At 53.1% G+C, this 15987-nt stretch overlaps 8 protein-coding genes across 8 annotated transcripts; 3 read left to right on the top strand and 5 right to left on the bottom strand.

Moving 5' to 3' along the window:
* Positions 1-2667: 2667 nt before the first annotated feature.
* On the bottom strand, positions 2668-3597 carry PHYSODRAFT_255178 (hypothetical protein; the record flags this gene model as incomplete). The annotated part of the gene is made up of 1 exon (XM_009530174.1): positions 2668-3597. One exon carries the CDS (start codon positions 3595-3597, stop codon positions 2668-2670), a length of 930 nt encoding a protein of 309 aa, XP_009528469.1.
* A 1797-nt stretch (positions 3598-5394) lies between these two features.
* On the bottom strand, positions 5395-6060 carry PHYSODRAFT_506832 (hypothetical protein; the record flags this gene model as incomplete). The annotated part of the gene is made up of 2 exons (XM_009530173.1): positions 5395-5554; positions 5651-6060. The coding sequence occupies 2 exons, from the start codon at positions 6058-6060 to the stop codon at positions 5395-5397; spliced, it is 570 nt and encodes a 189-aa protein (XP_009528468.1).
* Positions 6061-7339: 1279 nt separating this feature from the next.
* Positions 7340-7774, bottom strand: PHYSODRAFT_506026 (hypothetical protein; the record flags this gene model as incomplete). The annotated part of the gene is made up of 2 exons (XM_009530172.1): positions 7340-7632; positions 7717-7774. 2 exons carry the CDS (start codon positions 7772-7774, stop codon positions 7340-7342), a joined length of 351 nt encoding a protein of 116 aa, XP_009528467.1.
* A 411-nt stretch (positions 7775-8185) lies between these two features.
* PHYSODRAFT_374976 (hypothetical protein) lies at positions 8186-8374 on the bottom strand (the record flags this gene model as incomplete). The annotated part of the gene is made up of 1 exon (XM_009530171.1): positions 8186-8374. A coding segment is annotated over one exon (189 nt), but the record flags the coding sequence as incomplete, so codon positions are not given.
* Positions 8375-10264: 1890 nt separating this feature from the next.
* On the bottom strand, positions 10265-10840 carry PHYSODRAFT_506630 (hypothetical protein; the record flags this gene model as incomplete). Its single annotated transcript, XM_009530170.1, has 1 exon — positions 10265-10840. A coding segment is annotated over one exon (576 nt), but the record flags the coding sequence as incomplete, so codon positions are not given.
* Positions 10841-11669: 829 nt separating this feature from the next.
* Positions 11670-12775, top strand: PHYSODRAFT_508111 (hypothetical protein; the record flags this gene model as incomplete). Its single annotated transcript, XM_009530169.1, has 2 exons — positions 11670-12602; positions 12683-12775. 2 exons carry the CDS (start codon positions 11670-11672, stop codon positions 12773-12775), a joined length of 1026 nt encoding a protein of 341 aa, XP_009528464.1.
* Positions 12776-13232: 457 nt separating this feature from the next.
* On the top strand, positions 13233-13631 carry PHYSODRAFT_510187 (hypothetical protein; the record flags this gene model as incomplete). Its single annotated transcript, XM_009530168.1, has 1 exon — positions 13233-13631. The coding sequence occupies one exon, from the start codon at positions 13233-13235 to the stop codon at positions 13629-13631; it is 399 nt and encodes a 132-aa protein (XP_009528463.1).
* Positions 13632-14100: 469 nt separating this feature from the next.
* PHYSODRAFT_509568 (hypothetical protein) lies at positions 14101-15951 on the top strand (the record flags this gene model as incomplete). Its single annotated transcript, XM_009530167.1, has 1 exon — positions 14101-15951. The coding sequence occupies one exon, from the start codon at positions 14101-14103 to the stop codon at positions 15949-15951; it is 1851 nt and encodes a 616-aa protein (XP_009528462.1).
* Between the last annotated feature and the right edge of the window lie 36 nt (positions 15952-15987).

Genomic DNA, 15987 nt, shown 5'->3' with positions numbered 1-15987 from the left:
GATGAGAAGCCAAGTGAGCCAGTCACACAGAGCTACACGATCAAAGTTCGGCGGATGCTTTACATGGCTGAATATCTCCTCCTTATCAACTACGTCGAGGTCATCATCCCGCTCGTATATTGTACGTAAGACTTGCGTCGGATGCATTAGGCATATTGTTTTACAGTCGCTCACAGTTTTTCTATTCTCTAATTGTGTCGAGCAGCTTGTTACTTGATCGCTACGTACCACATGCCGAACCACGAATACTACACCGTCTTTCAAGGGATGGATCACGCTCGACTGTATCAAACACTCAAGAATGTGCAGCTGTACTGCTTGTTTCAGCTCGCCTCGCTTCTTTTACTCATGTATAAGCTGAAGTTCACGTTGGGACTCCAACACTTGGGGTTTGTGCTGGAAAACCAGATCCAGTGGGTGCTACTTCACCTCACGTTCTGGATCATATACAACGTACAAGCATCGCTGGAGCACCTAGGTTGGTTGTACTAGAAGTTATGTAGACTTGTCTGAAGTGTCGGTCTAATTATTGTGTGTGGCAGGGAATGACTATACCTTCAAATTTGCGTGGTTGTCGACTGGTACCCCTTAAGCACTCAGCAGGTAAAATATTGACAGTAATCTAGACTTTCTTTCCATCCCGCAGGGTACTGGTTCCACTAGAATTGAATTTCCTCCATATGAGCAACTCAGCGGCGGTTTTCTCTCACTGATCTGGGCTATCTTGGAACTCTTTGCGAGGAATTTCTCGTGTACTTGCCGGGGTGCTGGAATGTGTACCGAACCCCCTGCGAGTACGAGAAAGTCTGCATCAACAACATTATCCCGTCCGTGACAATTGTGCAGAGCTCTGGTTTCGGGAAAAAGTAGACTGTTGTTTCAGGTGGCAAACGAAGCACGGCAACGCGAGGAGCTTTGAATGGTCTTCTACATGTGCGCACTTGATCAGTCAACTGAGGTTTGGGGGGGGAATACCCTCGAGGAGCAGAGCACCTTCTGCTGTGGCTGTTCGATCCAAGTACAAACTCACACCGCTGAAGTCTGGGGATGGAGGCAATCTATCGCCCCGCTATCGAAAACTGGCCATCCGTTGGTGCCGAATGGATTAAATGTCTGCTGATGGGTCAGTGAAAAATAAATTGAAGTTCTAGATAAGGAGGCTATTGTGAGCAAGTCAGGACACCGGCAAGTTAGTGGTTTTTGCTCTCGATTCAGCTACTTAAGTAGTGAAGTCATTTCACCAGACCCTCGCAAAGTGCATTTTACGGAAGTATTTCGCATCGCCCTCGTTCAGGCAAACAAGCGCATTCGCAAATATCATCGGTCGGGTGAAATTTTCTCAGTACTACCCGATAGAGATGGCGAGCATTCGGGCGAAGCAAGCGGAACGTAACGAAGTGCAGTGAAGAGAGGCGCAGATTGAAGCATACTCGGGTTTCCTGCAGAGGCAGAGTACAAGCAAGTACTTCAAGTACCAAGTACCAAGGATCAGCGGTACATCCAGACAAGAATACCTGGACGAAGATAACAGTAGTTTCAGGCGCGAGGACGTCAGAGCAAATTAGTTAGCGAGAGTTCATTCAGGAAGTCTAGCAGCAGCGTACAGTCCGAGCAGCGTCGATGATCCAGCGATCGACACCAGCAAGATGCTCGCTCGCAACCCGCCCACCACATCACAGGGGCTAGTCTTTCACAGCCCCGCTTCGCCGTGCAGTTCAAGCCTCGGCTCATATTCAAAATGAACTCCTCGATTGCCCCTACGATGCCGTGTTGAAGGAAACGCCGGAGTTGCTGGCTATAATAGTCCAATCGGCTCGGCGGTGAAGGAAACTCTCCCTCCGTTTGTGCTGACGGAAGCGTTCTGGCGCCGCTACTGTGATAGTTTCAGTATGGACGAGATTTCAGCTCACAAGTTCGTTGTGACGCAGAATAATGACGTAGAAGCGCTGACATCGTTGGTTTCGATGGGTCGCCCTCTGTGGAGTAGCATATTCGACGGCATCCTGGGGGCTTACCAGGCCAATTCGATGCTGTGAATAGGGCAATCATACAGGCATCCTGCAAGTGAGAATTCTCTGTCAACAATTCCGCTTCAAGATATCGCGAGTTTCAATGGTCTTTGAAGGAGAGCGATCGTCGTGTAGTGATCCGATCGGTACTTTGTTGCTGACGAATAGGATGGATTCACGCTGTGCATTCGCTCTGTATGGCGTCCGTGGGATATCACGGTGGGCAAAGTCACACTTCCAGTGATTTCGCAAGGTGTGGCGCAGAAATTGGTGGGCTTCGTGTCATCGAGATGGAGCCCAGCAGGAGTGGTGGCCAGTGACTTGAACAACCGGTGTGAAAAGGAGATCGAGCGGGCCAATGTCAGTTCAAAACCGCGCATATCGGTGACAGCGCCGGACGAGGACTTGACGGCATCTGCAGCAGATGTACTGATGCTAGAGCCGCAGTTGTGATGAAGATAGCGATGGCTCGTCGTGGGATCAGCTCAATTTCAGTATATTACGCACTCGAAGCCCTCGATACAGACCAGGTTTTGACTCATCAATTGCAACTTAGTTGCTAGATCAATACCTGTACTAAGTATGCTGCTTCATGTTGAAGGATTTATCGGTGCCGTCCATTGCTGTAGCTGTGCCCGCCGCATTCACAATCAGTGCCTTAGAGGAACTTGGTGCGTCGGTTCTCCAATCCATCGGACTTTGGGAGCTGCGGCACGAACGGCACGAGCGCGTCGATCTGGGCCTTGACCTCCGGCGTGGTCTTCTCGAACGCAGGCAGCGCCTTCAGGTTGAGCTCCAACTGCGCCAAGTTCTTGGCCCCGATCATGACCGCGGAGACGTTCTCGTTGCTGATGCACCACGCCAAAGCGAGCTCAGTCAGGGAGATGCCAAGCTCTGCGGCCACCGACTGGAGTTTGTCCGCCTTGGCTTGGCGCTCGACGAAATCAGGCGCGAAGAATGTGCGCAAGGGGCCGTCCATACGAGAACCTTTGACGATCTCCTGGCTGTGCTTGCCCGTGAGTAGTCCGCCAGAGAGAGGGGACCAAGTCGAGAGACCGAGCTTGTACTTCTTGTACAGGTCGGCGTACTCGAACTCCACCTTGGTGCGGTCTAGCAGGTTGTAGACGCACTGCTCCACGACGGGGCGAACGAGGCCGAGGCGGTCTGCAACATCGCAAGCCTCGACGATCTGAGCCACGCTCCACTGACTCGTGCCCCAGTAGAAAGCCCAGCCCTGCTCTAGGACGAAGTTCTTGGCATGCACAGTCTCTTCCATGGGCGTGCACACATCGGGCCGAATGCAGTAAATGACGTCGACGTACTCGAGATCGAACCTCTTGAGCGAGGCCTTGGTCGCTTCAATGATGTGCTTGCGCGTTAAGCCTTGGTCGTTCGGTCCCGATGCGTCCCGGAAGCCCTTCGTCCCCAGACCGACTTTGGTGGCGATCGCGAGGTCCTCCCGGCTCCAGACGCCTTCATCGACACCCTTCTGCACAGCAATGCCCATGTTTTTCTCGGCGAGACCCTCCCCATAGGCGTCCGCGTTGTCGAAGGAGTTGATGCCGAGCTTGAACGCCAGCTTCATCATCTCGTACTAGGCTTCCGCTGCGTTCGCCTCCTTGGCGTTCATCCAGCTCCCCAGACCGAGTTTGGATACAAGGAGTCCTGAATTTCCCAGGAAACGGTAGGTCATGCCAACAGACTTGGTGTCGTCGTAGTTGCAGGCACCATGATAGTGGTCGTTGAGTGCTTGATAGTTGGTGGTGACTTGGTGGTTGGTAAATTCCAAAATGAACGAACGCTGGGGCTGCTAGCTACTACTGAAGAGAGTTCGATGGACAACCCTTGACATGCGTTTACTTGGTCCCAGCATACTAGCAAGCAATCGCTGAGTCATTCATATCAACAAACAAAGCACCATACAGTGACACCTCTATAAATGACACCCAGTTCGCTCGGTCTAATACGCTGTTTCAGTTAAAGAATTGATCAGATAAAGAAATGGCTACACTTTTAATGGCTACATTTTCATATGTTAGGTGCACAAGGGCTTTCTTTACCTGGTACCCCTCCAGCATTTTTGTACTCTTGTTTTGTTTCGTCTTCACACAAACAGAACTCAACCAATAACGGTAGGCGCGGTATTGTCTGTTCCTACTCCTTATTCTCATTGGTATTAGCAGAATCGCATCCCCTCAGGTTGTACGTGAGTTTCAATACAGGGAGGTTATAGGAATATTTGTTGTCCCGATATCCTGCCACCATGCCTGCAGATTTATCTTTTGCTTGGTATGTACTGCATAGCCCCTAGTTGTCTCGACATCATAATATTTTAGTTTTTCGTAATATATATATATGTAGGCTGCGCTGATTGTAAAATACTGTGGCTAGCTTATTTATCACAAGCTTGCAGTTACTGCAAACTCTTTGTTCCAACTTAGCATCCCAAATAAAATTTCTCTCTTCGCTCGATTTCTTGTGGCGGGAGTAGTGGTAGCAATGGCATACGTGGGAGGAGGCTGGCAAGTGATTGAGAAAAATATATGAGTTTGGATCTATTACTACGGCGTCCATTTAGAGGGTTGAGGCGCCAACAATTGCGACCATTTAGAGAATAAAGAGGTTTTTGATCAGTTATAGAACACCTATAGTGAAATCCACAGTCGAGGAATCCTAACCAGATAGGGAACACATGGTCAGTTAGAGGGGTTCATTTAGGGAGGTGTCACTGTAATTCTTACCAACCTTTTAGTAGTCGTTCGGGTCGACCAGGCGCCACTGCTACCTATCTAACTCAAAAATCTGCTTTTGACACAGTAATCTCCCTCATCGTCGTGGAAAAGACCAGATATCAGATTCAAAGTGCACACTGGGAAGTCAGGAACACCAGCGGCGTGAGCGACGCCCACAACAGCACGTCAAGAATTCCCTATTCGGTGACGAGTCTCCGATATGAGCGGGCTTAATCTGACATCAGCCCACTCGATCTCCTTTTCACACCGGTTGTTCAAGTCAGTGGCCATCAGTCCTGGCAGCTCCATCTGGACGACACCATGCCCGCCAATTTCTGCGCCACACCTTGCGAAATCACTGGAAGTGTGACTTTGCTCACCGTGACATCCCGCGGACGCGACACGGAGCGAATGCACAGCGTGAATCCATCCTATTCGTCAGCAACAAAGTACTGATCGGGATCACTACACGACGATCGCTCTCCTTCAAAGACCATTGAAACTCGCGATATCTTGAAGCGGAATTGTCGACAGAGAATTCTCACTTGAAAATACGCAGGGACGCTGCATCAACGCAATATTTTCATCAAAGTCGCCATCCCGGTCCACTTGAATTAGGATCATTGATGCCTCAGGTCTTTGGCACATCGGGATCACAAGATCTTCATTATCTCGGTCGCGCGGAAATACCCCAGCAGCGCGACGATCAAACAGATACCACAGCGTTTCTTCTGTAGGCTCCAGTTGCAGCCGAATGAAGTGGCAAAATCCCAGCTTCCAGTCAGCCCGCCGTACTTGCCACTGCTTGTATCGCTCCACCAAAGAGTTCCTATCGGCACATCTGTCTCTTGAACGCACCAGAGGCGGATTGGCCCCACCAAGAGCTTTCAGGAGCAACCCCGCACTCACAAAATCACCTCGAAAGTTACATGTCCCGTGATTTTCCCACGGATTCTGCAGCACGAGCATTTGCCTATCACCAGCAGCAACACGATGCAAGCCACCAGTTTGTTTACATTGTGTACAGCACGCCCCTCTAACACCAGTAGCCGGATACGATATACTCGGACAACAAAGACACATAATCGCCCCCACGTGTACCAAAGTCTCATTGCAATTAAAGCCAGCACCAGGTTCGAGGAGTTGACAGCAAGAAGCTTGTCACACTCCGGGAGTAAGTACGCTAGCGTCCCCATCAAGTATGAGACCGATCGAGACGCATTGAAACGCCAACGAAGCCCCAGTCCACACAGTACCGACGCGACACCAAACCCGGTGTACTCGGTGTAGTTCGAGATCCTCGGATACAGTCCGGCCATCAACTTGCACGATGCCAGGACGATTGCACTATTCACAGTATCGAATTGGTTGGCGAAGCGATAAGTCTCCAGGATGCCGTCAAACGTGCTACAACCCCACAGAGGACGCCCCATCGACACCAACGATGTCAGCGCTTCTACGTCATTATTCTGCGTCGCACCGAATTAGTGCGCCAAAATCTTGTCCATACTGAAATTATCACAGTAGCGGCGCCAGAACGCATCCATCGTGTACGTCATCACCAACGAAGGGAGAGTTTCCTTCACTGTCGAGCAGATTGGAGCCTTAAAGCCAGCAACTTCGGCGTCTCTATCGACCAGTACTGCCAACATTCCGCCCGACCGATGATATTTGCGTATGCGCTTGTTTGCCTGAACGAGGGCAAAGCGAAATACTTCGCAAAATCCACTGCACGAGGACCTGGTGCAATAACGTCACTTGCCGAATCAAGAGCAAAACTCACTAACTTGCCGGCGTCCCGAGGCTCAGCCGACTTGTTCACAGTCGACTTCTTCTCTAGAACGTCAATGATAACCAACAATTTTTTTTTCACTGATCCATCAGCTCCATCTTCTGTAAACAGTTTAATCCATTGGTCGTCAACGGATGACCAATTTTCGATAGCGTAGCGATAAATTGCCCGAGATTTAAGCGGTGTGAGTTTGTACTTGAGCCGAACAGCCACAACTGAAGACGCTCTGTTGCTTCAGGGTATCTCCGCAAGACCTTAGTTGGCTGATCACGGCGCACCTGTAGAAGATCCGCATTCCAAGCTCCTCGCGTTGCCGTGCCTCGTTCGCCAGCTGAAACAGCAGTCGACTTTCTACGAAGCTAGAGCTCTGCACAGTTGCCACGGACGGGATAATGTTGTCAATGCAGACTTTTTCGTCCTCGCACAGATTTTGGCCGCTGCAAGTAGACGATAAATCTCTCGCAGACAGCTTCAAGATACTCCACATCAGTGGAAGAAAACTGCCGCTGAGCAGCTCGTATGCAAGCGTCGCGGAGCCACATTGTGATCGTCGTAGCAGTCGAGAAAATTCAATTCTGGGGGAAACAGGTGCCACCAGTACATTGGTCTCCGTATCAGTCAATCCGCTACTTCAAGATGGAAAGAAAAGTCACTGATCGCTGTTGTTGTGGCGTAATTTACTGTCTGTCTTACTGTTAAGTGTTCAAGGGGTACCAGTCGACAGCCACGCACACTTAAAGGTATAGTCATTCCCTGCCGAAAATAATAATTAGACCGACACTAACTCATCGGACAATACACATTCCTTACAACCAACCTAGGTGCTCCAGCGATCCTTGTACGTTGTATATGATCCAGAACGTGAGGTGAAGTAGCACCCACTGGATCTGGTTTTCCAGGACAAATCCCAAGTGCTGAACCGGTGGGAACCCCAACGTGAACTTCAGTTTATACATGAGTAAAAGAAGCGAGACGAGCTGAAACAAGCAGTACAGCTGCACATTCTTGAGTGTTTGATACAGTCGAGCGTGATCCATCCCTTGAAAGACGGTGTAGTATTCGTGGTTCGGCATGTGGTACGTAGCGATCAAGTAACAAGCTGCTCGACACAATTAGAGAATAGAAAAACTGTGAGCGACTGTAAAACAATATGCCTAATGCATCCGACGCAAGTCTTACGTACAATATACGAGCGGGATGATGACCTCGACGTAGTTGATAAGGAGGAGATATTCAGCCATGTAAAGCATCCGCCGAACTTTGATCGTGTAGCTCTGTGTGACTGGCTCACTTGGCTTCTCATCGACAATATTGCTGTCTTTTTCGCCTATGGGGACGATATGCTGCCTATTTAGGAGTCGCTTTATCCTGAGGGGCAGTCGCACGCATTGGTTTTTCGTTTTGACCTTATGGGTCGGTCTTTCTCCGTTTTGTTGCGAGCCCAACGATGAAAGGAGAGGCTCCCCACAGGGGGCAACTGGAGTGAGACCAATTGAGTTGGCTTCTTGATCTAGCAGCATACTAGCGCGCTCCAGCGTTGTAGGTGCACGATCTCGCAAGCTGATGTGACCAACTGCGCCGTGATGACTAGTCCACGTGTACTCTTGGTCAAGTCTCCGTTGTAAATCCCCCAGTTCCACGTTTACAATCCTTAAATCACGGAGGGATAACCCCATGAGAAAAACATCCGCAAGCATAACTCCTAGCGTCATCCAAAACGAAGGCGATAGCTGCATGCAGCACGATACGAATAACGAGCCAAAGACATCAGCATTGAACACCACGATTTCTGGCGCTTCGTCGCCTAAGTGACCAACAGCTCTCGCGAAGAGGTTCCGCATGAACAGCTTCAAAGCTGGAAGAAGCAGGGCGAGCCACATCTGGCGGTGAGCGGACAGATTTGTGAAAGCAGCAAAGTAGGGGGTGTACACCGCGACCAGCAGCACATCGCAGCACCAGATCTTGAGTATATCCACCAACATTCTGGTTGCTTCCGCTGCTTGATGTATCGAGTTTCGCCATTGAATTGACAAGCATACCAAGATCATCGCACACCATGGTGGAATCGCAAGCTGCATCATAAACGGCGTCGGGAAGCCAATAACTAGAGCGAAGCCGTAGTCCATGGCACAAGCGAGCGTGGATACCAATAGAGTATCGCGGATGGCGCACGCAATTGGGTATGCAAGTATGAGCACACCTAAGCGAAATTGGTGAATGGCACCCGTACGTAGAACAACTTGTTTGAATCGACACCGGCCGACGGGTTCGAGAGCGGGACAATGTCGATCAGAAGCGTCGGAAGCAAGCTCAGCACTGGTGTTGCCACTGCGAGTGCGAGAGAGCGGACCCAACTTGTGGCGCGCACGAATTTCGCCAGCTCTTGCACTCGCTTCGAGGAGTAAATGCCATGCAACTTGACTTGCGTAGACTTGTAAAGGTCAACGAGCGTCCCGGATCTGCGCATCACCTTCGATCAGCAGAGTTGAGGGGAGAGAGTGGTGAGAACTTGAATGACATGTAAACACGATAAGATGTCGTTCGTAAGCGTCGAAGAGGACGGTATTTTCAGTTCGCAATGGGGAGAATAAAAATAGGGTTCTGATCATGCTTGTCGATTGAAACCAACAGGGCTTGTCAACATGGATCCTCTAACAGTAGATGGAAGAGCCCCGCCTGTCAAACCTGGGTGCTGGTGCATTGATTGATTCATTTCTTTCGGGCTCGATAGCGAACGAATTTGAAGGGATGCAGTTCATCGTATCGAAATCTCTTCAACTTCAACGATACCAGGTTTTGCTCGAACGTTGGAACGGTGTACCTTAGTGAAACACCATGACACATGGACCGTGAATCGAGGAGTGTGCATGACTTGCTCAAGCCATTCATTAGCCATCACCCCACTTTTTGTCAAAAAAAAGTTGTTGATACTACAGTGAGAATTCTGGCGAATTAGACGAAAGAAGAGCTGTGATTGGCGGAGCCACTTCATGTTGAAGTGGGATTTGTTGCAGGTGCAGTGTACAGTGTAGTCAAGTTGGCACGCAGTTCATTACAGGAAAACGACATGGGGTTCAGATACTAAAGTGTGGAGCCCAAGAATGCTCCGACAACGCGTTGGAGGCACGGCGGTGAGTTTGCTCGGACTGCGGTGAGGCACATCACGTCGACGACGTCGAGGCGGAGAGCGAGTCGTCCATGCAGGTGTCGTCGCTGACGAGCTGAGGTTCACCGACAGGGTCCGCAGCCTTGTCAGATTGGACTTCATTGGAGTTCTCATTGCAGGACAGGTCCTTGTTGCCATCATCTGCAATGGGGGGATCCGCTTTGGAGACTTCCGTGTCAGGAGCGTCCTCAACGGAGACGTTATTGCCAGGAGCCTCATTGGTAGAGATATCCTGGCTGGGTTCATCTTCTGCAGCCTTGAGTTCCTTCGATTTGTCCTCATTGGGTTTGTCCGCACTGGATTTGTCCTCCGGGGATGCCTCCTTACAAGCAGCGTCCTCGCTCGAAGCATCCGAGCTGGATGTATGCTCCTTGGCAGAGATGCCCTTACTCTTCTTCGAAGCACGCTTCTTGGACTTGACCTTGCTGCCTCGTGGACTACATAAAGTCAGCAGATCATACGCAGCTTGCAGTGACTCACCGTCAAGCCTTACGGGTTCACTGTCCGAGTCGGAGTCATTGGACGGGGAAGCAGGCTCGCTTCCGCTGCTACTGCTGCTGTCCAGTCCGCGAACCGAGTAGTGCTTGAGCTTCTTGGACAGGTTTAAATAAATGATAGGGAACACCTTTTGCTTCTTCGACTTGGGGGTTGACGACGGCACGCGGCCGTCCGCTGGACTAGACGGCGAAGATGCAGACTCATCATCGCCCCTCTTGCTCACATTACGCGTAGTCGAGAGCGTAAGGAACGACGGCTTCTTCATGCGCGCCTCGTTCCACAAGGCTTTGGTCAGTCGCTCGAGCTCGGCAATGCGGCTCTCCGCCTCTTCACAGTCCCAGAGCGGCTTCTTGCGCAGCTTAAACTTCTTCTGCCCGTAGTTCTTGGGCACAGGCTTGCCGTCAATGGTCCCAGCACACAACTTTTTGGACACCCTCATGGGGTCGCACTGCAACTGCACGGCCAAGTAGCCACGCAGTCGGATACCTGTGTAGATGGGGAGATACCCGTCCTCAAAGGCCTCTATCAGGAGCCTGGCGAGTCGCTCCTCCGTGTTGGTCCATTGACCTTTCCGCAGGAAGTCGCTGCTGCCCTTGCGCTTGGTGGGCGTGGGTGCCAAGAAGGACGTGAGCTCGTCGTCCATGTCCAGCCGCTTTCTCTTGCCCGTGACGCTCACAGGCGATGGCAGTGGCGACGGCATCTCCTCAGGTTGCTGTATCTGATTCTGATTCTCATGATCCAGCAACTTCGACTTGAGTGCCGAGTATGCGTCAACTTGGGGAGTTGAAGGGCTCATGGGGGCGATCACAGAAGTTGAGGGGCAAGAGGAGACGCCATCTGTCTTAACTGAGACGGCGGTGGGCGCTGGGAGAATCGTGACGGTCGAGTTCGCCTTGGGCTTCGACACTGGCACCGGCAGCGGCAGCGGCAGCAGCTGCTTGGGCTCCTGGAAGTTGCCGGTCGCCGGTGGCGCCGAGAAGTACAGCGAGCTCAGAGCTGACGGCGCGTTCATGAGGCACGGAGACGTCGCTGGGCCGCTGAGAGAGAGAGAGGGAGGGAGAGCGACGCAGGTGGAGGACGGCGGGAGCCTTTGGAGCTTTTGGCCGGAGGGGGAATGGTGAACTTCGAAGGGCAAGATCAACTTCCTCTAGGACAAAACACTCTCCACAGTTGTTTACCTCTGTAATGTAGTTCATGTAGTGGAATGATGGTATCTAATACCTTTAAATAAGCAGCATTGTACCGCAATGACTGCTTCATATACTGATTTAGATCATGTTCACTATACAAAATCTTGTTTCGTTGATGATGGCCAACCGCAAGTCACCTCTGGAGTACAATCCACGCCGTGCCCTAAGTAAGTAACCTAAGTAAGTAACCGAGTACCAGCCCTCCATTCAAACTGTACCATTCGAGCACATACAAAGCGCCATATAAACAATTCCGGCACGAAGTCAAAGCACCCCTAAGTCATGACGGACAAGGTGGTCGGCGCCACGGGCTCCCCCACCTCGGCATCTTCCTTCTCCGCCCCCGCCATGCACGATTCGTCTGCGCAAGTGGTCGCCGAAGCTGCTGACGCAGCGGTGGCTGCAGCCGCGGCCTCCATCCAACAGCAGACGCCCAAGGCCGCGGCCGGCGCCGGGTCCCGCAAGCGCGTCTTCACCTTCCAGAAGCGCTGGCTGCACTCGCTGCCGATCGTCGAGCGGTCGCTGCCCGAGACGGAGATGGACGGCCGAGTGATCAAGGCCGTTCGCACGGCTGGAGGGGCCACGGCGGCCGCTGCCGTCGCCGCTGCAGCTGCCGCGGGCGCCGACAAGCAGAAGGAGGTGATCGTCTGCATGCTGTGCGACGACCCGTCGTCCAAGCGCGAGCTGACCAAGGTCTGGAGCCGCCTCAACTGCCGCCGCGGCCGCATCGAGAACCACCTGATGAGCAAACACCCGGAGTTCATGCGGCTGCTCAAGTACAAACGCGAGGCCGAAGGAGACCTGGCGGTGCAGATCTTCCTGCAGAACCTGCGCGAGGGCCGCTGCAATGCGCGCACGGAGATCAACAACGGACTGTATAACCAGCTGCAGAATGTGGGCGCTCCTGTCCGTCCGACTGCAGCGGACCATACCGAGCTCCAGAAACGCGCTCTGGGCGACTATATGAACGTGCGGGAGGACCTGGAGGGCAGCCGCAAGCGCGCAAAGCTTGCGACTACCCCTCCCGCGGGTGAAAAGGATGCAGCTGCAATGGCGGCGTCGGCGTATTCGGCCGGTGGGATGATCATGTTGCGTGCGAATGGAGCGGTTCCTCACGATGGAGCGGCTGTTGGTGTGGACGGCTTGGCTTCACACATGCTGTATCAAGACGCCGCGATGTCTGCACAATGGCAGACAGTCTTTTACAACAAGCTGGTACGTTTTAGACAGAAGCTACCGTCCTGCTCAAAACGATATGCTGACACGCTTGCTGTGATGTGCTGTAATCGTGATAGGTGGTGGTCACCGGAGGCGACAACAAGTCTGTGGCGTCTCTAGCGACGCAATTGTGGGTTTTGGGGGCGAGCGTACTGCTCACCTTTACGTAAGTGCTGCTTCATGCTGGTGTTGATATGCAAGAGGTGTCTTTGCTCACTTTGGCGCTGAATCGTGCAGGAATATGACGGCGCTGGACGATTTCAATACCAAGCATATCGCTCGCTTCCCCTCCGAGGGCGAAGACACAACTCGTGGTGTGATGTTGCCCGTGCTGGGGTCGTTCCGGACACAAAAGGATGTTGCTGAGTGGTGCAGCTCTATCGCTTCCAAATACCAGCGCGTCGATTTCCTGATTAACTTCGCCGGTACCGAGGTGGTGAAGACGCTTGCTGAGACTCAGGAGCAGCCCGAAGACGCTGCTGAAGATGCTACGAAAAGCGAGCCCATCGCCTCGAGCGCGTACGTCCCGTGTATCTTTTTCCAGGTTTTATCATTCGCACCAATGATGCTGATGTGTATGCTATTGGTGTGCGTTGTAGAGCCCTTGTTGAAGCTCTCACCGAGTCCATGTCCACGAGCTGCTTTCCGGACGGTGGTGAGGACGGCTGGCTGGCCCCCAGCAGCGGGACCATTGTGAATATTGCGTCTGCTAAAGATGACGCCGCCATTGAGCCGTTGGTAAAGTCCCTCGCTACAAAGCTTCAGCCGCGCAACGTGCAGGTAAACTGCGTTTTGCTGCCGCCGCGGCAACCTGGGGACGAAGCAAACGTCGAGATCCACGACGACTCCGCTGTGCTGTCGCACTCGATCCTGTTCTTGCTGTCGCCGGCGAGTCGGCTTCTGTCCGGCAGCGTGCTGCGTCTCCAGAAGGACAAGTCACCCTCGCCGGCAGATAGGAGGGCGGAGGTGCCACCGCCTGCGGGTGAGGCCGCAGCTGCCGATGTTATCGACAGCCATTCAATTTAAGCGTGTAGTGAGCCTTTTACCCCATCCATCAACTACCTTGAGGACTTCCACACGCCAGCTCGCACCGTCCGCTTGATGTGTGTGTGTCGCCTCCAAGTTGGAGTTCAATCAACTCGCATCATCATGCAAACGTGTCAAGAGCACCGCTGACGACAGTGCTTGCGTGACGTCGCCGTTAAACTGGAGCGTACCATCTTTTCGGTACCTCAGCTTGCGTACCGTTTGTGTGGCCGTGAGACATGGCTTCGCTTGGGAGCTTCTCGGTGGTATGAAACGGCCGCCACCTAGTCAGCGGGACGATCGCTACGAATAGCGCGACTGCGGCTCGCGCTACGTCTGCTCCTGCTTCGCGCAGGCCCTCGCTGTAGATCTGCTGCGCACCACCTCGTTCGCCTCACTCACGCGCATTCGTACATGCTTTTCTCGCCGTCGTCCGACCTCTAGAAGTCGTGATATCCCCGAATCAAGCATGAAGGCGATACCCTCCGCCTTGCGTCGCTCAACGCCCCTCGTCCGCGCGCGTCCCGACTCCTCCAGCAACCAACGCCGCTGCTTCTTGGTCGCACCGGACCAGCACCCGCCTCAGCAACAGGCAGACGCAGCGGTGACGCCTGGTGCCTCGGCGTTCGTGAACCACAGCAGCCAAGTCTCCTCGTCCCGAAAGCCGCTGGGGATCCACTACGGCTGCATCCGTAAGAGCTGGAGAGGATACATGGACAAGCTAGCGTCGTACCCGAAGCTTCAGCACGTGGCGCTTGAGGCCGCGAGCTTCTTTACGAAGCCGGAAGAGCTCGAGTTCAATCTGCCAAGGAACTTCCTCGAGAAGTACAAGCTTGGAGATAAACTCGGTGAGGGGGCCTTTGGAGAAGTATATTGCGCGTTACCGATGCAGCAGGAGACCTCGCGTGGTAGTGAACTGCAGTTGGATTTGGCGGTGAAGATCGTGTCCAAGTCTCGAGTGGTGAGCCGCAAGGACTATGCGGCGCTGAAACAGGAAGGGCGCACGATGGTGCTGCTGGGTGGCACGCTGAACGTTGTGCATTTCTTCGGAGCGTACGAGGATGACGAGAATGTGTACCTGGTGATGGAGCGTTGTGTGGGCGGAGACGCATCGGCAAGGTTGTCCAGAGAGAAGGAGCTGGATCTGACTGCAAACCCAAAGCAGGAAGAGCGGGCGAAAATGTACATGAGGGACATCCTGCACGTGGTCTGGCAGTGCCACTTGCTGCGTATTTTGCACAGAGACCTGAAGCTCGAGAACTTTATGTTTGCCGACACGAAAGAGGACAGTCCGCTCAAGCTGACTGATTTCGGTGGAGCTGCCTTCTTGGAGGATGGAGAATTCCTGCACGAGGTGCACGGCACGCCGCTGTACACGGCGCCGGAGGTTCTCAAGCACAAATACGCCTACCCGTCAGACCTCTGGAGTTGTGGAGTGATTTTGTATCGTCTGCTAAGTGGACGCTTCCCCTTCGAGTCCGGAGCGTTGCTTGACGAGCGTATTTTACACGAAGAAATCGACCTCGAAAGTCCGCCGTGGACCGGTATCTCCGACGAAGCCAAGGACCTGGTTCGGCAACTTCTCGAGCGCGACGTCTCTAAACGCCTTACAGCCGAGCAGGCTCTCAAACATCCGTGGCTTCGACCCAGCGCCCCTCTCTCCCCTGGAGCGCTGACGACGGCTTCTGCTGCTGCCAAGGAAGCCACCAAGGGCATTGCAGGGCCAGTGCTGAACGGGACACTAGTCCAGAGGCTGCAGCTTTACAGATCACTCAACAGTCTGCAGCACGCTGTACTGAACGAGGTGACTCGGCTGCTGCCACTGGCAACAAAGCAGGACGTGGTGGTGCTGTTCAGCGAGGTGTCTCGTGATGGCAGCGAAAGCGTCGGACTCGAGGAATTCGCAGCGTATGTGACTAGCGGAGGCTACCGTCTGACTCGAGGCGAAGCCATCGGCTTCTTGCGCAACCTGGACCTGGATGGCGACGGCTTGTTGTCTCTCGACGAGTTTTGCGCCGCCTTGTTGGACTGGCCGCAGCTTCAAACGCAGCAGCCCGACGTGTTCGCCCAGTGCGCCAACCAAGTGTTCGACATGGTGGACCAAGACAAGGACGGTCTGTTGACACTCGAGGACATTGCCGAGCTCACTCCGTTCCAGCATAGCGGGAAGCATTCGCACTCGTTCCGCAACGACTTGGACCGCTGCTTCCAGTACACCGACCGGTCAGGCCGAGGCAGCATCGACAAGGAGGACTTCAAGCACACGCTGCGCATCGCTGCCGGCGCGTACAGCAACTTCCCCAGGAGACTCAAGTTATAGGTAAGCTCTTGTTAAACAGATTGGTAGGTACCTACG

Source organism: Phytophthora sojae, assembly GCF_000149755.1.
Source record: "Phytophthora sojae unplaced genomic scaffold PHYSOscaffold_5, whole genome shotgun sequence".
In the NCBI taxonomy this organism is placed as follows: domain Eukaryota; phylum Oomycota; class Peronosporomycetes; order Peronosporales; family Peronosporaceae; genus Phytophthora; species Phytophthora sojae.
The sequence above is the reverse complement of the archived record's forward strand: the minus strand, read 5'-3'. Positions and strand labels throughout refer to the sequence as shown.